This window comes from Boleophthalmus pectinirostris, unplaced genomic scaffold (assembly GCF_026225935.1).
Source record: "Boleophthalmus pectinirostris isolate CB_2022bp ecotype Guang Dong unplaced genomic scaffold, ASM2622593v1 HiC_scaffold_1, whole genome shotgun sequence".
Lineage (NCBI taxonomy): Eukaryota > Metazoa > Chordata > Actinopteri > Gobiiformes > Gobiidae > Boleophthalmus > Boleophthalmus pectinirostris.
In genome coordinates, this window is record NW_026570970.1 from 12,921,863 (window position 1) to 12,941,145 (window position 19,283).

General features: G+C 38.0%; 2 protein-coding genes across 5 annotated transcripts in view; both read right to left on the reverse strand.

Moving 5' to 3' along the window:
• Positions 1-532: 532 nt before the first annotated feature.
• LOC110166624 (death-associated protein-like 1-A) lies at positions 533-3,219 on the reverse strand. The gene is made up of 4 exons (XM_020931904.2): positions 3,059-3,219; positions 1,814-1,901; positions 1,094-1,157; positions 533-999 (listed from the first exon to the last, which is right to left on the reverse strand). Exons 1-4 carry the CDS (start codon positions 3,126-3,128, stop codon positions 883-885), a joined length of 339 nt encoding a protein of 112 aa, XP_020787563.1. The 5' UTR covers positions 3,129-3,219; the 3' UTR covers positions 533-882.
• Positions 3,220-4,385: 1,166 nt separating this feature from the next.
• Positions 4,386-19,283, reverse strand: part of LOC110166534 (plakophilin-4) — a 223,403-nt gene continuing 208,505 nt past the window's right edge. For all 4 annotated transcript variants that reach the window (XM_020931788.2, XM_020931786.2, XM_020931785.2 and 1 more), the window contains 5 exons: positions 17,612-17,696; positions 16,617-16,734; positions 16,370-16,510; positions 10,696-10,760; positions 4,386-5,311 (listed from right to left, as the gene is read on the reverse strand). In XM_020931788.2, coding sequence (XP_020787447.1) covers positions 5,069-5,311; positions 10,696-10,760; positions 16,370-16,510; positions 16,617-16,734; positions 17,612-17,696 — 652 coding nt within the window. In that variant the 3' untranslated portion in view covers positions 4,386-5,068. The remainder of the gene's footprint in view (positions 5,312-10,695; positions 10,761-16,369; positions 16,511-16,616; positions 16,735-17,611; positions 17,697-19,283) is intronic.

Consider the following 19,283-nt stretch of genomic DNA (forward strand, 5'->3'; position numbering starts at 1 on the left):
GTCCACACTATGGGCGCAGGTTTGGTTTGAGAGGAGCCACTGTTTCGCCAGGCGTGAAAATGTGCCATAGTTTGTACATGTGATCCGCTCAGTTGGTAACATGTTCCGCTGACGTTGAGCGAACGAAACTAATGTATTGTATCATCAGTGTATAATTTGACATAACAGTGAGAGGCTGTTACTTCGCTGTTTACTATGAAGCAGCAAGGAAAGGAAAAAGAACAGGCCTAACATCACCTATAACAGTCCCACAGCCCTATACCACCCACTTGAGTTTACCTAAACCCAAACAGCAGAGACGGGACCAGACCTGAACATTAAACAGCCCCAAGAATGTTAAGCGTGTCATGGAACTTTTACCACTTGTGATCCTTCATTTTGGTTCATTTACAATAAACAGACTACTTCAAAATAGTAGTGGTGGTGGTTTTTACTGCAGCGTTTGCCTTTTTCCCTGAGTCAAATTAACTGGTGTGTGCTGACATCTAGTGGAGAGAGCAAAGAACTGCAATAACAGAAGACACAAAAATGGTACAATGCAATTCTTTTATTATAAGTGCCAAGCAACAAGCTGGATTAATTTTTGTGAAAACATCCAAAACTCCATTTTACCAACCCCTTCCCAAACACATACCACAAAATTTTTTCCCCCCGCATCAACTTTTTTTTGCAATATATCTACAGGAATGTCTCGTCTCATCTCATAATAACAGAGATACTTCAAATACTCAGAGTATAGTGTAAACAAGCACTGCCTCACTGCTGTCTAACAAAGCAAATACAAACAACATGAAAGCTCTCTCCAGCCCCCTTTGGCGCTGAGACTTCCTCTAGTCTCTCACATATGGGTTAACAGGTCTGCCTATGAAAACGGGGAGCGCTTTAAAACTTCCTGGGCTGCTGAATGAAGTATGTTTTGGGGCAGTGGGGCTTTTCCACGGCGGGTCGGACCCTGCTGTGTCTGACGCTCACGGGGGTTTCTGGGAAGTCGTGGCTGAGCTGGGAAAAGTAAAGGAAACGAGAGAAAAGTTAACAGTTGAACCAGTCTTGCCAGTTGTTTCGAGACAATAGAAAAATAGGGAGAGTTGCTTACCTTGTCGAGAGTCCCGGAGAGAAGGAGATTGACTTGGTTTATTCTGTTGGGAGCTGGGACAGGCCTGTTGGAAAACAATATTTAGTGTTTCGCAAACACACATTATATAACATTGTGACAACAGTGATTTTTAGTCTCAGTTAAAGCAAGACTGAATTTCAAAAGCCCTAAACACTTGGACATAGGTTAAAGCCAACTGAAATTTGACACACCCAATCTGTATTCATCAGCTTGCACTCCTTAATGCGTTTTTAATCCATGTAAATACAGAAAAGTACAAGAGTATGATTAGAAAAAAAAATCCCCGAAATGTTGAACCAGTATTTTCTATTCACATTTGGCTCAAACCGAACCAACAATCTGACAATATGTGTACACACTGATGCAAAAAAGTACAACAAATATTATATTGCAAACAGATATTTCATAAAAGTTAACTCTGGAACTTTACTAAAACTTTAGTTTGTGGGACGGCCAAATATTTTAAAATACTGATCAGTCACATGCCCCAAAAAAACAAAAATATAAGCTGAAATTAAAAACTAAAAATCTAATTATTTAACCGCCCCTTTATAAAAAACAAAACAATAACACAGCCATGACAACAGTTAGATAGTCACGCGGAAACATGCAACTCTTCACTATGGCATTTCTTGTTAGGCTAAAAATACTGAAGTGTTCATGCATCAGTGAGCCAATAATTCTGCAGACTCCACTTACTTTATTTTTTCAGTCCTCTTTGCATCCTTTTCCGGGGTGCTACTGTCCTCTATGCTTTTCTTGGCCACTCGTTTACCCCCAGCCTTCACTGTTCAAAAAGAAAAACACGCACATTTTCAGCATTTTCTGCAATTACATGAAAAGGAGGGATTTCTAAACAAGTACAGGGCATTTCGCAAACCTACAATTCAGACTAACCACGTGGGGGAAGAAAATTGCTTCAAGAGACTGCATATGTACACAGTGTCCTCCTGGAAGTGTTTTTGTTATTGCGTGTTCACTCACTGCCTGTTGGGAATCTCAATGCAAGTGACCTACATAATGCTTAAAAAGCCTCTTATGGCTAAGGGTTGATGAGGAGGGGTCTGCAAAAACAAACACTGCAGGGTTCAACTACCACAGAAGTAAATAAACACTTGTACAGTAGCCAGCTATGGGCATCTGCATACGTATAGAACATAATGTCTCCATAACAGTGACTTCATTCAATGTTTGGTCAGCAGTTCCACAATAATTAAATTGGCAATTTGTACAGACGACTTTGCGATTGACCACTAGTAGCACAAAGCCTATATTTGGTTGTAAGAGAGTGAAAATGCTGCATAAACCTTTGTTTTTTCCATTCTTCTTCAAATTTATAATTTAAAAAGAACATAATGTATCACATTTTTGACATTATGAATTTTAACTTTTGTCTGGATAATCACAAAATCGATGTGAATGCAGTTTTGTGGGACATCCTGTTAGGCTTGCACCACTCTCCCCATTCATTTCATATTATTAAATTAACTAACCAAAATTTTATACCTATGCATAAAATAAAGAAAACAAAACAGAATTACACGTTTTCTTTAGCTAGAAGAAAACGCAAAATCTACTCTCAAGAGCACTTTTTAAAAAATAATTTCCTTAGAGACTAGTTAGCACTTTGTGTACGACCGTGATTTAACCCTTGCTGGATCGCTAGCGCAAGACAACAAAAGATGCAAAAAATTAAGAAATTTGCGTGATCTAACCAAGACTATTACAAATGCATAGTAATGTAAGCTATTGTGCATGTAAAGGTTCGTTGCAAATAACACAAAAAAAGGGAAAAACTGCGGCGAGAACACGGTGTTACTTTGGGGGAGACTGGGCAGCACGTCACGCTCTGCAAACGCTGGCACTTTGTCGAGTACAAAACCATCACGCTTTGCATCAGCGTGGTGGAAATCTAACGCATTTCAACAAAGAGAAAAATGTTACCTGCGGGAGGATGGCCCGCTTTGAGCACGGTGGCTGTTTTCCCCGCGGGTTTAGACACTGGCTGAACCATTTTTTTTTTTTCCTTGCAAGTAGTAAAGTAGTAAAGCGATGAAGAGTACAACACAAACACCAAACCTCGCCGCTCTACGCCCACTCCGTTGTTTTTAATGCCCCAAACGCGTCATGACGTCACCGGCCACAGGAAGCGTGCGTCGCGGAAACGCCCACCACTATTGTTATTGTTGAGTTAACGTTCATGAGCTGACTAAATACAAAACTTAACTCGGTGCAGGAGTTAATTTCGCTTTCATTTTTTAAAGCAGATAACATTAGGCTTTTTAAAATTGTGTTTTAGAAGTTTATAGACAGTTTAAAGACAGCTCCTTTGATTCTAAACACCTGTGGTATTTAGAGTAGCATAATTAAGGTTAAATTGGCGCCACCCTGTGAACAATATGCTACGTTACAAAAACAAACCGTAAAACTGACTTTTTTTTGTCCCACATCATAATTCATAAACCAAATTATTATTATTATTATTATTATTATTATTATTATTATTATTATTATTATTATTATTATTCATTGTTTTTTAATATTAGATATCAACTGTGCATAAAGCAAATGTAGGCTACTTTGCTTTAAATTTAGTAATAAAATAATTAAGTTACCTCAAAAAAAATAAATAAAATAAAATAAATAAATAATAAAAATGAACACAATACTAAAACTACATAATAAAACTACAAATAAAACTACTAATACTACTACTATTAATAATAATAATAATAATATTCATTGTTTTTTAATATTAGATATCAACTGTGCATAAAGCAAATGTAGGCTACTTTGCTTTAAATTTAGTAATAAAATAATTAAGTTACCTCAAAAAAAAAATAAAATAAATAATAATAATAATAAAATGAACACAATACTAAAACTACATAATGAAACTACTAATACTACTACTATTAATAATAATAATAATAATAATAATAATAATAATAATAATAATGAACTGAAGAGGAAATTCCACTGTGAGCTATTAGGCCTATTTATGTTTAGTGAATGTTTGAAGCTTGACAACTGAAATAATATTGCTTTTAAAACATTTGGACTAGTTATGTATTCTGAAAAATGTAAATATAAAATAAATAAAAAAATTAGTATATATGAAAAATAAGTAAAAGTGGGTCAAACCATAGCAAGTACTCAACCAACTCTAGGTGTCACTAGAGTTGGAATAAAGTTGAGTTGACTAAAGTTCAAGCCTTTCATTGGTATTATTGTATACTTTTTTTCCCCCCAAATAAAATACAACATCACATCATTTAAAAAACAAAACTGACCTTTTTATTATTTTATCATGGTTGTGATATAATGCCATCTTTTCCACATAGTTTCTTCATCATATTTATATATCTATAGAGATCTTTAACATGGCACGAGTTTTATTGTTGAACCAGTGCTGATGAGTGTAAACCAGCCAACATGATTTCATTTTTTTCTCTTATTTACAAGTGAAAGAAATGTACAAGACTCCATGGCATTACACATTTTGCAACAGTAAGTACAGGTACACGTTTTGATCCCTCTGTACAATCTAACATAAGTCTACAGTTTCATTTTTTACAGTTACGGAGTTCATGATCCTTGGGCTTCGGCACGTACATATTTCTTCTTCTCTGCTTTTCTCGCCGCGCACCCTCGCTGACATAACTTCACCACGCTAAAGAAAAAAACTAACTTCTATTGATCTAGACAATACTAGAACGTCCAACTAGAATTCCCAATCTAATTCTTTTCTCTACTTGAAAAAATAACTTAAAAAAACATCCCGAGACTTTCTTCTTCTTTGGCACACATACCGTCCTCCTTCTTCCATCTTTTGTCGAACTCCACCATTTTGTACACACAACACACAATCGATATTTAAAGCCGAGTTCATGAAGTCTTTTAAGTTTTCTTTGTGCTCCCAAAATGTTCCCAGAAATTCGATAATGGAATGAATTATACCCAGGAATCAGGCGAGCCCGGGTACTGGTCAGGTCTGTAAGATGGTCGCCGCGTGCTAGCGTAGAAGTCCACATAGTTTGTTTTGTGTGTGTGTGTTTGCGAGCTGTAGTCGACGGCGGGCGGGGGGTACGTGATGACCTCGTCCATGTAGAGGTCGTCGTAACCATGGGGATGCTGCAGGTACATTCGGTAGGTGTCGTAGTTCCTCCTGCCAGGCTCATCCGTGTAATACATAGGCTGAAAAAGACAAGGAAATCTGTGAGTTTTCTGTTTTTTTTAATGTAGTTTTATGTATCTTTCACAACTAGAGGAAGATTCGTTTAAAGGTGCACTTTGTAACTTTTGTGGTGGAGGGTTTGCCGCTTGCTTGTCTCCATGGAGATGATATGGCTTTTGCCTTGGATGTTCCATAGTACAGTAACAGACTTTAAACTTAAGGGGACAGTTCGGAATTTTGGACATAGGGACCTCATTTCCTAGTGAGCCAAAATATTGGAGATGTGTGGAGACACTTTTTTAAATATTCCATCCAGTCCTTGTATTTGCAGAGGTCGCTGGTGCTAGACTAGTGCATGTCAATGGCCATTGTTATCCTGCCACTAAAAACAGTCTTACCCACTCTACAAAACACCCGAAGCAAAACAATTGTCTTTGTTGATAGGATAATTTTAGAAATAAAAACAACCTTGCATTTGAAGGATTTATGTCTGAGCAACAGCAGCGAGTTGTACTTCTTGATAGAAAGCTTGGCAGCGGCGGACTGATGTATGAGAAAATAGTCCCTCAACATGCGACGATTCATGCGATGCAAGGTTAGTTTTATTTCAAACATTATTCTATCAACACAGACATTTACATCGACAGTCTGGCGTAATAATAGATTTGCTTCAGGCGTTTTGTGGAGTGGGTAAGACTGTTTTTATTGGCAAGATAACTATGGCCATTGACATGCACTAGCCTAGCACCAGCGACCTCTGCAAATACAAGGACTGGATGGAATATTTAAAAAAGTGTCTCCACATGTCTCCAACACTCTGGCTCACTAGGAAATGAGGTTCTATGTCCAAAATTCTGAACTGTCCCTTAAGTCTTACATTAAATACAATTATAAATGTTTATATTGCTCTTAAGTTCAATTAAAAACATTCATTCACACTGTAAGCAGGGTAACATCTCCACAGATCTGTAACTTGGCCCGGTGGCGTTAGTTGCCTGTTACCATGGAAACAGATTTGCTTAGTGTCATACTGTGGAACATAACAGGCAAAGTAATAACATCCAAATGGAGACAAGCTGGTTACACACCTTTAAGGAGATGTGGTTGTACTCATTTTAAGTTTTCTTTGGGATGTGACTATCAAAATACAACTGGGCACATATTATAGTGGAGTATAAATGAGAAACACAGAAAAATCTGAAATACAGATTTTGACTGTGGATAAGATTTGACTGGACCTGGTTGCTTTAACTAGCTGTTCTGGTTTTGGTTTTGATCCATCTGAACAAGACTAGATTAAAGATAAAAAATTCAAGGATTTATTGTCATTGTCATAACAAAATGACCTTTAGAGTATTTAAATATTAGTGTGGCTTGTGCAAACAGTAACAGTGCAATTCATGAAGTGCAAATACTGGAGAGTAAATATATACACTAGACTAAAACATACATCAGTTTCCCATGGTCTTGCAATCATTAATACTACTCTACCTGTAAGAGACATCCTCCATTATGATAGCAATAAGTGGAGTTTCCCTCTTGTGGTATGTATGTACAAAGTTTGTGTTTGTGGTGAGTATATCGAAGCACTTTTGTTTCACTTTTTATAGTGACAGGAAACATCTTGTTTAGGGTTTGCAGCTCAAAGTGCGTGTGACTTCCTCAAATGCAATCGTTTATCAAGTACCGTAAGTGTGAGCATTGTAATAAGGAAGTTCAAATTTAGCTGAAAAGTGTAAAAAAGTCTAATGAACACATACAAAATTATGAATGGGTTTTGTGGCATTAAAAGGGTCTGTTTTCTGATCTATGCTATAATGCTTCCTCATCACAAACATACCTGGGGTTGAGTTTATTTCATTCATAAACCCTGAATATTTAGGCCAAATTCTTCTCTCAAACAGAAAACAGTCTGCTCCACCGCGCTTTTAAACTCCATAAACCTTCACTAGAATAATTTGGATGATTTCAGCCGAGGAACTGCCTAATAAAACATAAAAAGTAGCTGTTAACTTGAAAACTACCACTACATAACATCACAAGGTGGAACAGAACCTTTTAAACTATAGAGATGCAGGCTAGACTAATAATAAAAAGTTACTCAACACGTGTGAATGAAACAAAACACAACTCCAGGTATGTTTTTGATCAGGTAATGCCATTTTAACATGTCTTAAAGCACTGTTTTCCAAAGACTGGGTCAGCATGTAGGACTGCAATATACATACATATACATCTCTACACAACCCTCCATTCCTCACTTTTTATCCGCGCACTCCCCGATCCTCATTTTTTCGGCAGCCAAACCAATTTTCTGGAAACACTGATTACAGTTTTTGATTGTTTAAAACTTGAGTACTGTATTTTTCGGACTATAAGGTGCACTTAAAATCCTTTAATTTTCTGAAAAATCAACAGTGCACCTTATAATCCAGTGTGCCTCATGTTTTAATTCTGAGTCCTGTTCTTTAGTCCAACAGAAGCTCAAGGAAAGACCTGTATTTTTATCGCTTATAGTTTATGCAAATGTAGTTTTAGGTTTCATTTCTGTAAAACATAAACAGATGTGCGCAAAGCTGCATTAAACACATTATTATTCAATGTATATTTGAGTCCTCCTTGTAGGAAATAAAAAAGTCTCAAGTATCGTCCGTTTGTTTCGCTTAATGCTCCTTATAATCCAATATAATCTGATGTGTTTTATGTATGAAAATAGACGACATTATTAATATTGCGCCTTCTAATCCTTAGTAAGTCTATAGTTCGAAAAATATGGTAATACTAATTGTTCAGAGAGACACAATCGCTCAGTCAACAATAAAATATCCTCTTTAATGTTCAATAATGATCAAATTTATTTTGTGATTTACGAATAATGTCCATTGACTTGGGTCGCGAAAGTTTGTGACTTTTAAAATATGGGTCCCCAGACAAAAAGTTTGGGAAACACTGGCTTAAAACACAAAAAAATAGATTTTGTGTAATATAGGACCTTTAATATGTGTGTATATTATTGTAAAATGTATTGTAAACTAGTCTACGACACTCATCACATTCACTATTTGAAATTGACTGACTCTTTCATCATCTTTGCCCTCCTCTGGTGTAATCCGTGCGGGTGTGTTTGAATAGTTTTGCCCTTGACAGCTCCAGACTGGCCCAGACCCTCCCAGTCGCAGCAGTCACATCCACTGGTGCCCACACAAAAGCTGACGAGCTGGGCCCCTCCCGGATTCAGCCTTTAACCCGCAGCTGAACACATGTCAGTCTCTTTGTGTTTGATCATTGAGCCCGAAAGAGCTGATCCAGCTATACCACCAGTCAAAAGTTTGGATTCACCCTTTCATTCTGTGTTTTTTCTACTACTTTCTACATCTGATATACATACAGAACACAACAAATATGTGAAGCAAGATATATTTGGTGTCATCAAATGTAAAAAGTAATAAACATTGAAAAAAAAAAGCATTGAATGAGTCCAAACTTTTGATTAGTAGAGTACATTCTGCTGAGTGAAATAGTCTGAAGTAGTTTTCTTCAAATGTTTTGCTTTAATTTCTTCTTCATCATCAGTTTTAACCTTCTTTTTGAGGACTTTAAGCATTAAAACAAGATACATTTTGTTTTGACAGCTCATAATAATGAAAAATGAGCACTGTTGCCATAGTTTTGAAACCTTTGGACACTCATCGGTTTCAGCGTCCTGTTATTTGCAAAATTTTACAGTTTTTCTCCCATTCAAAAGATATAATAGTTGATAAATTGTTAATCGTTATGGCAACTGTCAAAATATTTCACTATTCTAAAACCTCTGGATAGAGTTTCAGAAGGAGTTTTTCTTTACTGAGTATAAAATGAGACACTTCATTTGGCAAGTAACAAGAATTGTGGACACTTTTTAAACTTTAGTTAGTTCTGACTCTACTGAAAAATGTCCCCAAAACTTGCTGAGATGCAGAACTGCCTATTCTAAGTTCTGTCTCAAGCAAAAATAGATAAACCTTTATGCATTATAAGTTAAGTTAATAAGTTAAGTTAATTACAAAACTATCCAAATATTTACCGTATTTTTCAGAGAATAAGTCGCACTTTTTTCATGGTTTGGGTGGTTCTGCGACTTATACTCCGGTGCGACTTATATATTAAAATTTTCACACTGACAGCCTTGAGAGGGCGCTCTAGTCTTGTGTGTCAGTATCTACTACTCTTATTACTCCTGTACCACTGTCACTTGGCTCTACTGCGCATGTCTCCTGCATGTGTCCTGCTGCAAGTAGTGAAATATTCAGTTGAAACAGTAATCGAGCAGCAGAAAGAAAGTTTGGAGTGAGTGAGAAACTTGTGAGGGAATGGCGGAAAGCGAGGATGGTGAACACAGGTTTATGGTAACCGGGAGGGTGCGCCATGTAACTTTCCTGGAAGTCACTGGATGGACTGACAAAGCCCGGACTTCAGGGACAACCAAAACCATCCTGTCAGGATTCAGAATGGATGGAATAATTCTAACTGGAACTGATGCTGAGTCTGACAGCTACACAGAAAAGGAAGTGGCACTATGTTTATCTCTGGAGGTTGTGGAGTTGCTCAAAAATGACACAGAGGATGAAGAAGTCAATGGATTTAGTGATTTGGAGTGAGATGGAGAGTTTGGTAAACTTAAGTTATGTTTATACTATAGTTATCTGAATAACTCTTAATATGTTACGTGAACATATTAATGCCTATTCAGTCTGTTGTTCTCTGTTCTATTGTTATTACTATAACTTGCCTTTCAAGATGAAATGTTGGTTCCTGGTCTCTCATTTTATAAAACACATAGAAATAGCAGCAGATAGAAATAGCAGCAATGTATTGAATTAAAATCTCAAACTGTTGTAAAAAGAAAAATCCTGAAATTCCTAATCAGAAGAGTTTCTTTGTTGTAATGTTATACAGTATGTCCTTGTCCTCTTTTATGTTATGTAACACTTAAATAGGTGGGAGGTGGGATAAGTCTTATCATGGACCAGATTTTCCTAAGTACCGTCCAGTCACAACAGAGGGCACCATCTGTCCAATCAGAGCAGGATTGGGGCTGAGGCTCAGATCAAAGAGCAAAGGGGGGGTTCTTTATTAAATTGTACATAGATAATACACTAAACTATTTGTTGTTTCCTCATCACAAACAGACCTGGAGTTGTGTTTTGTTTCTTTCACACATGTTTAACACAAAAACCTTGCATATTTATGCTGAGTTCTTCTAATAAAGGGTTATTAAAACGTGTGAATGAAACAAAACACAACTTCAGGTCTGTTTACGATGAGGTAACAGCATTATAACACGACTTAAAGCTCATAAGAATCAGTTTTGCGTAATATAGGACCTTTAAGTTGACTATTATTCATGATTTTGCAGTACATTTACCTGTGTTCGTCTTGGCTCTTCTCTTGTAGGTGAAGAGTAGTAATACGGTGAAGGCTTCCCAGACCCTAAAAGACAAAAGAACCAAAACAAAAACAACTTTATATTATTAAATAGTCAGAAACCGCAAGAAATTATAACAAAAAGCTGAACATTCCAACTGTTGAAAATGACTTCACTTGAATGTGCAAGAGAGGAATAGCATAACATCAATACTAGGCCAACATCTGCAGCTCTTGTGTTTACATAGCCCGAGGGAGGAGTGTTTGACTTGGCTTTTCTATCAAGCCAGAGGAATCCTGTAACTCAATTTCCAGTTGGCTGAGTAATACATGAGGGGCTGTGGCTTCTGCAGCATGGCAAAAAGTAATATTAGTACAGCACAGTATATAGTAAGTACAAATTACTCAAATTAAGAAGATTTAACTTGATTTGAGCAGAAGACAACTTAACAGAATGAAATGAAACGGTTACGCTTTCTTCAGTATGAATACAAATTCATAGACGCGGCTCAACTATCAAAATCCATCATCACGTCACAGGCATTATACTGAGCAGAAGAAACTTGACTGAGATGCTGGACTTTTGCATCACACACACCACGGACTGAACTAAGATGGAACCAGGACTAACCCAGGACTAACCTAGAACTTATTCCAGAACTGAACCAGGAGGACTAAACCAGAACTGAACCAGGCCTGACTGTCGGGACAGGCCCAGAGGTGCGCTCATGTAGACCATCGGGTGACCCCAGGGGAAAGGACCAGTGCAGAGCTCCGCACCTCAAGGAGCTAAATGGTGGAGAGTTGGTGCTTGGGCTTCATCTCTCCCCTGGCTCCTGTGGTGGTTCCTGGTGGTGGTGGACGTCTCTCTGCTCCTGATGTAGACGGCTCCTCTGATGGTGCTTTCTCAACTGGTTCGCCTGTATTCAGCCTCACATTTTACTATGTGTCGTTGTATGTATTTTAGCAGGTTAATGTGTGTGTGTGGGTGGGGGTGGGTGGGGGGGGGGGGGTTTGGGTGTCTGTGATGTTTGGTTGTGTCGAGTTGGGCAGCTGTGGGGGTTGGGTTAGTGGGTGGGTGGGTGGAAATGTGGGATTGTTTTTAATCTGTGTAAAGCACTTTGTGTTACATTTTTGTATGAAAAGTGCTTTATAAATAAAGTTTGATTGATTGATTGAAATGCAGCCCTCACCCAATCGCACTTTGCGGAGACCCTGCCTCTCTCTCAAGTCTAAGAATAGTCCTGATTTAGTCCTGGTTTAGTCCTGACCCGCCCGTGTGTAATCACTACCCGCCCACATACTCGCCTGTAAAATTCCATAAAGTTAAAACCCGCCCATTTCAGCAACTATTTGGGTACCCGACCCGGTGCAGGACTCTGCCTTGGATTTACTAAATTGAAGGTGGTTTTATAACTCAAAAATACCTAGAAAAACAGACATTCTGATGGTTAGCGTGGTCGCCTTTCCACAGATCTGACCTGTAACTTGGTCTAGTTTGGTCTCCATGAAAATAGAAAGGTTTAATGCCACACTGTGAAACATTCCAGACAATGCAATAACATCTGCATGGACAAAAGCATCTGACGAACACTCCACCAGACAAGTGCAATGCAGCTTTAAGTGTAGCAAAATGTATTTTCATATTTTAAGTACAAAAAGTCTTGTTCCATTGCTGGACAATTTTACTTGTCAAATAAAATGTACTCAATATAATATGTTTTTCAATTCAAGTCATTATAACTTGGCAAGGTTTACATTTTTGTAGTGTGTTTACTCTGTCGTCCATGTGCTCGCAGCCCACTGCAGACTGGAGAGGGCTGGAGAGGGCTGGAGAGTGTGCCCGTGTGTGCCCGGTGCCCACTCCAAACCCAAGTCGTCTTCCTCAAGCTAAGAACGAGCAACAATAAGGACCCTTGTTCACTGCACTGTTTTGTGGTCTGCTATTCTGCATTTCCGATCAGTCAGTAAAAGGAGCTCTGTGTACCATTCATTACAGGCAGAGCAAATACGAAGACTGCGCCAAAGAGTTGTTGTGTGAGATCTAGAGCCTATGTAAGAAGAAAGGGGAAGTTTTCATTTTGGTTGTCGTGAATTTATCATATCATTTGTGTCATTGATTAGGGTCACAAGAACGAGATTTTTATATAACTTATAATAAAGTTCATAATTTAGGCCTTAGTGTTTTTAGATTTTTTAAAATATATTTTTCTGTCATTGTACAACTGCTTTTTTGGAACTGTGGCTTCTCAAGAGACGTAACTCAACACCAGCATTAACAGTTTTTTTGTCCAGAAAAAAAAAAAAAAAAATCTAAGAAAGATAAAGATATTTTTCCTCTTGTGGCAATTTTATCTTATGAGATCTTGTGACATGACATCTTGTCCCATCCCCTGTCATTATGCAGGTTTGAAATCAACTAAAATTGTTATTAATAGTAGTGATAAAAAGGGGTGTAACATGTATTTGTGCTGAACCGTTTCAGTACAGGACGTTCGGTTTGGCGCAGGGCTGCGCATGAGTGAGTTTGTGCAATTTGTGTGTGTTTACATTCTTCCACTACATGTGCAACTACAAGGAAGGTTTGGCTCTTTAATATTCACAAGGAAACTCGTCCGTGATTGGTGTGGCAGTGTTTCCTGCAGCGCTTTATAGTTATGGTGACCGCCTTGACAACAATTGCCCTCCACCTTGACTACATCCCTCTGAACCACGTGATTCCTCGCAAAACTACGGTCGTTGAGCCCCAGTCCCCACTTTCACCTTTCGCTGGCACGGAATCTCCGTCCCTGTCAGCAGATCTCCACTTACTACAGACAATGTGGACAAGTTGTTTTTTTCTAGCCAAAAATGTGAAGATTGAGTAAAACTTTATGCTGGAACTGTTAGTACTGCGCTTTACTTTTTGAAAAATTTAGTTTAATATTTACAAGGAATTTATTTTTTATATTTAAAATGTTATATTTCATACATTTGTTGCTTATTTGAGAATATATTATTTAACTTATTAGTATTACGAAGCAGCACTTTGCATTTATTTTACTTTCCTATTTGTATAATGTTAAAACAAGTTGTTGGTTTAATAAAAACACAAACAAGTAAATGTTTTTGCATTTTGTTCACATACTGTAGAGAATATGAGCCGAACCATGACCTCAAAAGTACCATGATTTTTGTGTACTGTTATACTCCTAGTAATAAAGCAATAATGTATTTTATAGTGCATTTCCAGACGCTTTACAATATTGTGTGTTAATCATTCACTCTATACTCTGTAGTGCTAAATTATTATTACACTACAGGCTGCCAAACTGTGTCATCAGCCTCTCTGACCACCACCAATCAATCCCTCACTGTTACGGCCCCAGGCCTTAGTTGTAATATTTCTGCAGAGTTCTCTTTGATTCCTGCTGCAGGAGTCCTGGTCTGTGATTGGTGGAGCAAGTCGACGCCCACCTCACCTGCAGCCACCTCCCCCTATTTAAGGAGATTCCCAGCACCTGTTTGGGGGCTGCTGGCCTTGGTGGCCAGTATGCCATTTTGGTTTTGTGTTTGTGTGTTAGTCTAGTTCTGTTTTGTGCCTTTTTTGATTTGGTCACTCGATTCTGTTTGTGGGTTTATGTGGTTTAATTTGGGGAACTTGTGTTTTAGTTTAGTGTGTGTCCCTAAGTTTTACCACTCGTTTTTGTGTAAGCCTGCGTGACCCCTTTTCTGGCACAAAACTCTGTTTATTCTGTTGTTCTGTTTCTTAGTTTAGGTTGTTTTCTGTATATTTTTTGTGTTTTGTTATTTTACCTTTACATTCCTGTTAATTAAACATTACTTAATTTATTCCATTTTACATCTTGGTTTTATTTTTGTTACTTCCCTCACCCCAAACGAGCTGGGTCGTAACACTCACACACCACATTCATTCTAGGACAACGTGGGTAAAGTGTCTTGCCCATGGACACACTGACGGTTTGCACTAAAACCCCTGCCACCCCACAGCTCCACCTGGTATTCACCGTGGTCTCAAATCCAAGTAGATCAGGCACTGAAATTTGAAATCATTTGTGAAAATGAATTGAAAAACTATGCCACAATAAATAATAAAAAAGAAAAATGACAATGCCTTTCTCAGATGATATAAAATATTAGTTAATATCCTGTGTTTTCTGGCCAAAAAAGTGCACTAACTTTCTAGGAGCTGACAGGCCTGAGCAGAGATAATGGCAGAAGGGAGACGGGTTATAGACTCTGCCTACGGCGTTCAGAGGATAAAAGGGATATGACTCTGCGCAGAAAAGCTACAGGCCAGTCTGAGATTACAGCCCAGGAGAGAGAGAGGCATGCTCTGAATATGGTTTCAAATAAAAAGCTGGAGAACAATGTCTACACACATTATATCATTTTAAATTATCATATATTTTATCCACATTGGTTGATAATATGTGAGGAAAAAGATGGTTATATTTAAATAAGTTTGCATTTTTGGAAGATAAGTTTAAAATTCAACTCCAAATATCCATTCTGTCCTCTTTTTTTGGAGTTATTTACATACAGTTTTTTTTTTTTTTTTTAATATATATATAAAACCTCCATCAATAGAATAATTTAAGGCCACAGTATGTACTTTTAGAGCCAAAAACGGACTCAAAATAAATAATGTTTTTCATGTTTGTTGTGTTTATTGCACTGAAAATGCTGCTTTACTGTGAGTGGGCTTGCATCTCCACAAACCTGACTTATGTTTTAGGACATACTGCAGAATATTAGAGCCAAACAAATCTATGCCCATGGAGAGTCTTCATTCAGGTGATGTGCTGCCTCCAGAAAATGACATGTTTTAAAGGGACAGCCTGGAATTTTGTTCATAGGACCTCATTTCTGAGTTCACCAGAGTGTTGGAGACGTGTGGAGACATTTTTTTAAATATTCCATCCAGTCCTTCTATTTGCAGAGTTCGCTGGTGCTAGGCTAGTGCATGTCAATGGCCATAGTTATCCTGACACTAAAAACAGTCTTACCCACTCCACTAAACACCCGAAGCAAATCTATTATTAAGCCAGACTGTCGATGTAAATGTCTGTGTCGATAGAATAGTGTTTGAAATAGAACTAATCTTGCATCGCGTGAATCTTCGCATGTTGAGGGACTATTTTCTCATATATCAGTCCGCCGCTGCCAAACTTTCTATCAGGAAGTACAAATCACTGCTGCTGCTCAGACATAAATCCTTCAAATACAAGGTTGGTTTTACCTCTAAAATGATTCTATCAACACAGACATTTACATCAACAGTCTGGTGTAATAATAGATTTGCTTCGGGTGTTTTGTGGAGTGAGTAAGATTGTTTTTAGTGGCAGGAAAACTATGGCCATTGACATGCACTAGCTTAGCACCAGCGACCTCTGCAAATACAAGGACTGGATGGAATATTTAAAAAAGTGTCTCCACACGTCTCCAACACTCTGGCTCACTAGGAAATGAGGTCCTATGTCCAAAATTTTGGACAATCCCTTTAATTGGCCAAATTAACTGGTTGTTTACATTATATTTAGACCATTTAAAAACGTTTGATTTCGATTACAATATATGTGCCTTATATTTAGCTCCTCTCTTCAGGCCAGAACTGAAGAGGCAGCTTGGATGAGAAGTGAATTTCTGAGAGCGAGTTGTATCCATGCCCATACCTGTATACTGGTTTTTATGTACACTGTTGTCTCCCTGGTAACTATAAAATTGCATAGTTGACTGCGCCCTCTGGTAGTCCCGCAGGGTGTCCCTCCTCTCTTTGATGCCCAACATGGCGGGAGAGGACGTGGCGCTGGCGGCTGGGAGCAGAAAAAGACTTAGATTAGAGTTAGATTCCTGATGTTTTCTCCATAAAATGCCGGTGTGTATATTTTGGCGTGGTGGAGCTTGTGACAGCGCACTCACTCGGGTGGTTGACGGGGGAGACCTGGATGGTGCTGGTGGGGAGCGCGGGCTGAGACTTGAACCGGTCTCGTTCTAGAGTGGACACAGGGGTGAGGAAGTGGTTCTGGGTCCAGCCGTCCTAGAAGAAATGCAGAAGAACATGTAGGTTATGGGCATAGAAGAAAGGCAATAAATAGGTGCACTCTTCATCGTATTTATAGTAAAAAGTAAGTATAAATCGCTTTGTATGTTTGGATGGATCCTCGACATACAAACTAAAGAAAAAGTACTTGTTTATAGTTTAATACAGACTCATTTATTAACAAGAAAATACTATACAAGTCATTTTAACCCCCTTTTTTCTATGTTTATTAACAATTAAACTTAAGTGGAATTTGATTGATGAGGTCTAAAATAGCTGTTTAGAGTAAATTAAAGGGTCTGTACACAATATTTTTCGATGTATTTGAGACCTTCTTCAGTACAGATATATTGTATAAACAGCTATTGAGTGGATTTAACTTGACAAGTAAAATTATCTTCCAATGAAATAAGTGTGTTTTTCTTAATGCAAAGAGTTGTTGTTTGTCTTATTTTAAGTGTAGCAAGATGTATTTTCATATATTTTAAATACAAAATGTCTTATTCCACTGGCAGATAATTTTACTTGTCAAGTGAAATTTACTCAAATCATGATAAAACTTTCTTAATTCAAATCATCTGAACTTGGCTACATTTTGTTGTTTTTTGCAGTGAACGTTTCATTGTCTGAGAATCAGGAAGTACACTGTTAGCATGCTAGTTAACGCAAGAGGTAAGTGAGGAATAACTATGGACCATGGATCTAGTTCTGTTTTGCTGAAAATAAGGTAGTCCACAGTGCCTTTAAAAGCATCAGTAAAAAAAAATAAACATGAGTTAGAGTTTCTTGTTTGAATGATTCTTTTCAACTTTTTCTGTGAAAAATCATAATTACATTGTTGTACATATACAATAAACAATAGCACTTGACCTACTTTCTTATAGATGGTTCGTAGATCCCGATACTGCCACAGTGTGTTGAGCACCTGAGCTGCTGCTTTCACCACCTTCACAGAATACCTGAAAAATAAACACATTTATAAATATCTTTACATCATTGACACCAAGTTCTCTTTTGTTTCATTCACACATATTTGATTAACCCTTTATTATTAGTATGTCTACATTTCCAAAGGTCAAAATGCTCTGGTCCACCTTGTGATGTCAAGAAGTGGTAGTTTTCCTTTTACCTTTTGTTCAGGAGAGATTGGAAATTCCAGGGCTGAAATGATCCAAATGATTCTAGTGAAGGTGTATGGGGTTTACAAACAAGATGGAGCACTTCCTGTATAACCACATCGCAAAGTGGAACAGAGTGTTTTCTGTGTGAGAGAAGAACTCAGCCTAAATACGCAGGATTTGTCTGTTAAACTTGTGTAAATAAAACAAAACTCCTCCAGGTATATTTTTGATAAGAACATTATAACATACATCAGTAATATGGACCCTTTAACAACTTGCCTACAAAGTTATTCAACCTCCTTACAAGAAACCCCGAAACCTCACCTTGACCAGTGTGTAAACCAAGACTGCTCACACGGCGACAGGATGATGGAAAGTACGCACTGTCCCCGATGCATTTCAACCCAGAACACTACTTTATATAGAGCTAACTCGAAATAGCTGGCAACCCCCACTCCACTGGGACAGCAAACCTCAACACACACAAAAGCACCTTACCTGAGGCTACAGCTTGTCCTACCTGGTGTGTTATGATGTCTGCAGGTGTACCTAATATTCTGTCTAGACTCTGGGGATGGTTAATCAGTTATGAGTGAATGAATAAAGGGTTTTCCCAGATATCAGTGTCAGATTTTAAAAGCCATGTTCCCAATTTTTGCCCTGTGTATTTGAGCAAAGTAGAAACATATACTAAAGGCAGATCTGGAGGTCAAAATAAATATGCTGGGTACTGTCTGCATCTGATTAGAAAGCATTTGTTCGATAATCATGCAGGACGCTCATCGACTGTAAAAGAAGTGAACTAGGCCAACAAGTTATGGGGATGAATTTGGAGCAGGGTTCCATATTAGGAAAAGGAATTTATTTACAGACAAAAAGAAAAAAATAACAAAATTCCCAGGATCATGTAGAGTGGGTTAATACAATAATACATTTTAAGACCAAAATGATGAGGCTCACAACAGCAGTTACACAGAAAGGGACAACAGTTTTTCAATGTGAAGTCAATACATATATCCTGAATTTCAGACTTCCGGTCATCGCGCAGTGCATACTGGGAAGGATCCTCCAAAAAAGTGAGCATCAAATCGCCATGTTTGATTTCCCAGTGGGATGCGTCTATTGACAAAGCTGATCTTTTCAAGTCTTCTGAACCATTTCACTTTTGTTTCTGGTTCTGATATTGTCATATTTTAGTTATGGGATACAGACACTGTAATTGTGTGGTTGCTGGATGTCCTAACAGCGGAAAACGGCTCGAGAAACAGGCTTTGGAAGTTTGCGAACTCCATAAATGCAAAAGGGAATCAGCTCTGTGTGACTGCAAACCTCCGTTCAAACTGTTTCCCTTCCCAGCGGAATTGAAAAATAGTGAAAGGCGAAGGCGATGGGCAGTATTGATACACAGGATGGACAAATAAGGAA

What these genes read in the sequence shown, in the direction of transcription:
- LOC110166624 (XM_020931904.2), bottom strand. Translation starts at nt 3,128, where the DNA reads ATGGTTCAGCCAGTGTCTAAACCCGCGGGGAAAACAGCCACCGTGCTC. An exon ending in AGCGGGCCATCCTCCCGCAG is followed by an intron (nt 1,902 to 3,058) that starts GTAACATTTTTC and finishes CTTTTTGAACAG; the next exon opens with TGAAGGCTGGGGGTAAACGA. An exon ending in TCTCCGGGACTCTCGACAAG is followed by an intron (nt 1,000 to 1,093) that starts GTAAGCAACTCT and finishes TACTTTTCCCAG; the next exon opens with CTCAGCCACGACTTCCCAGA.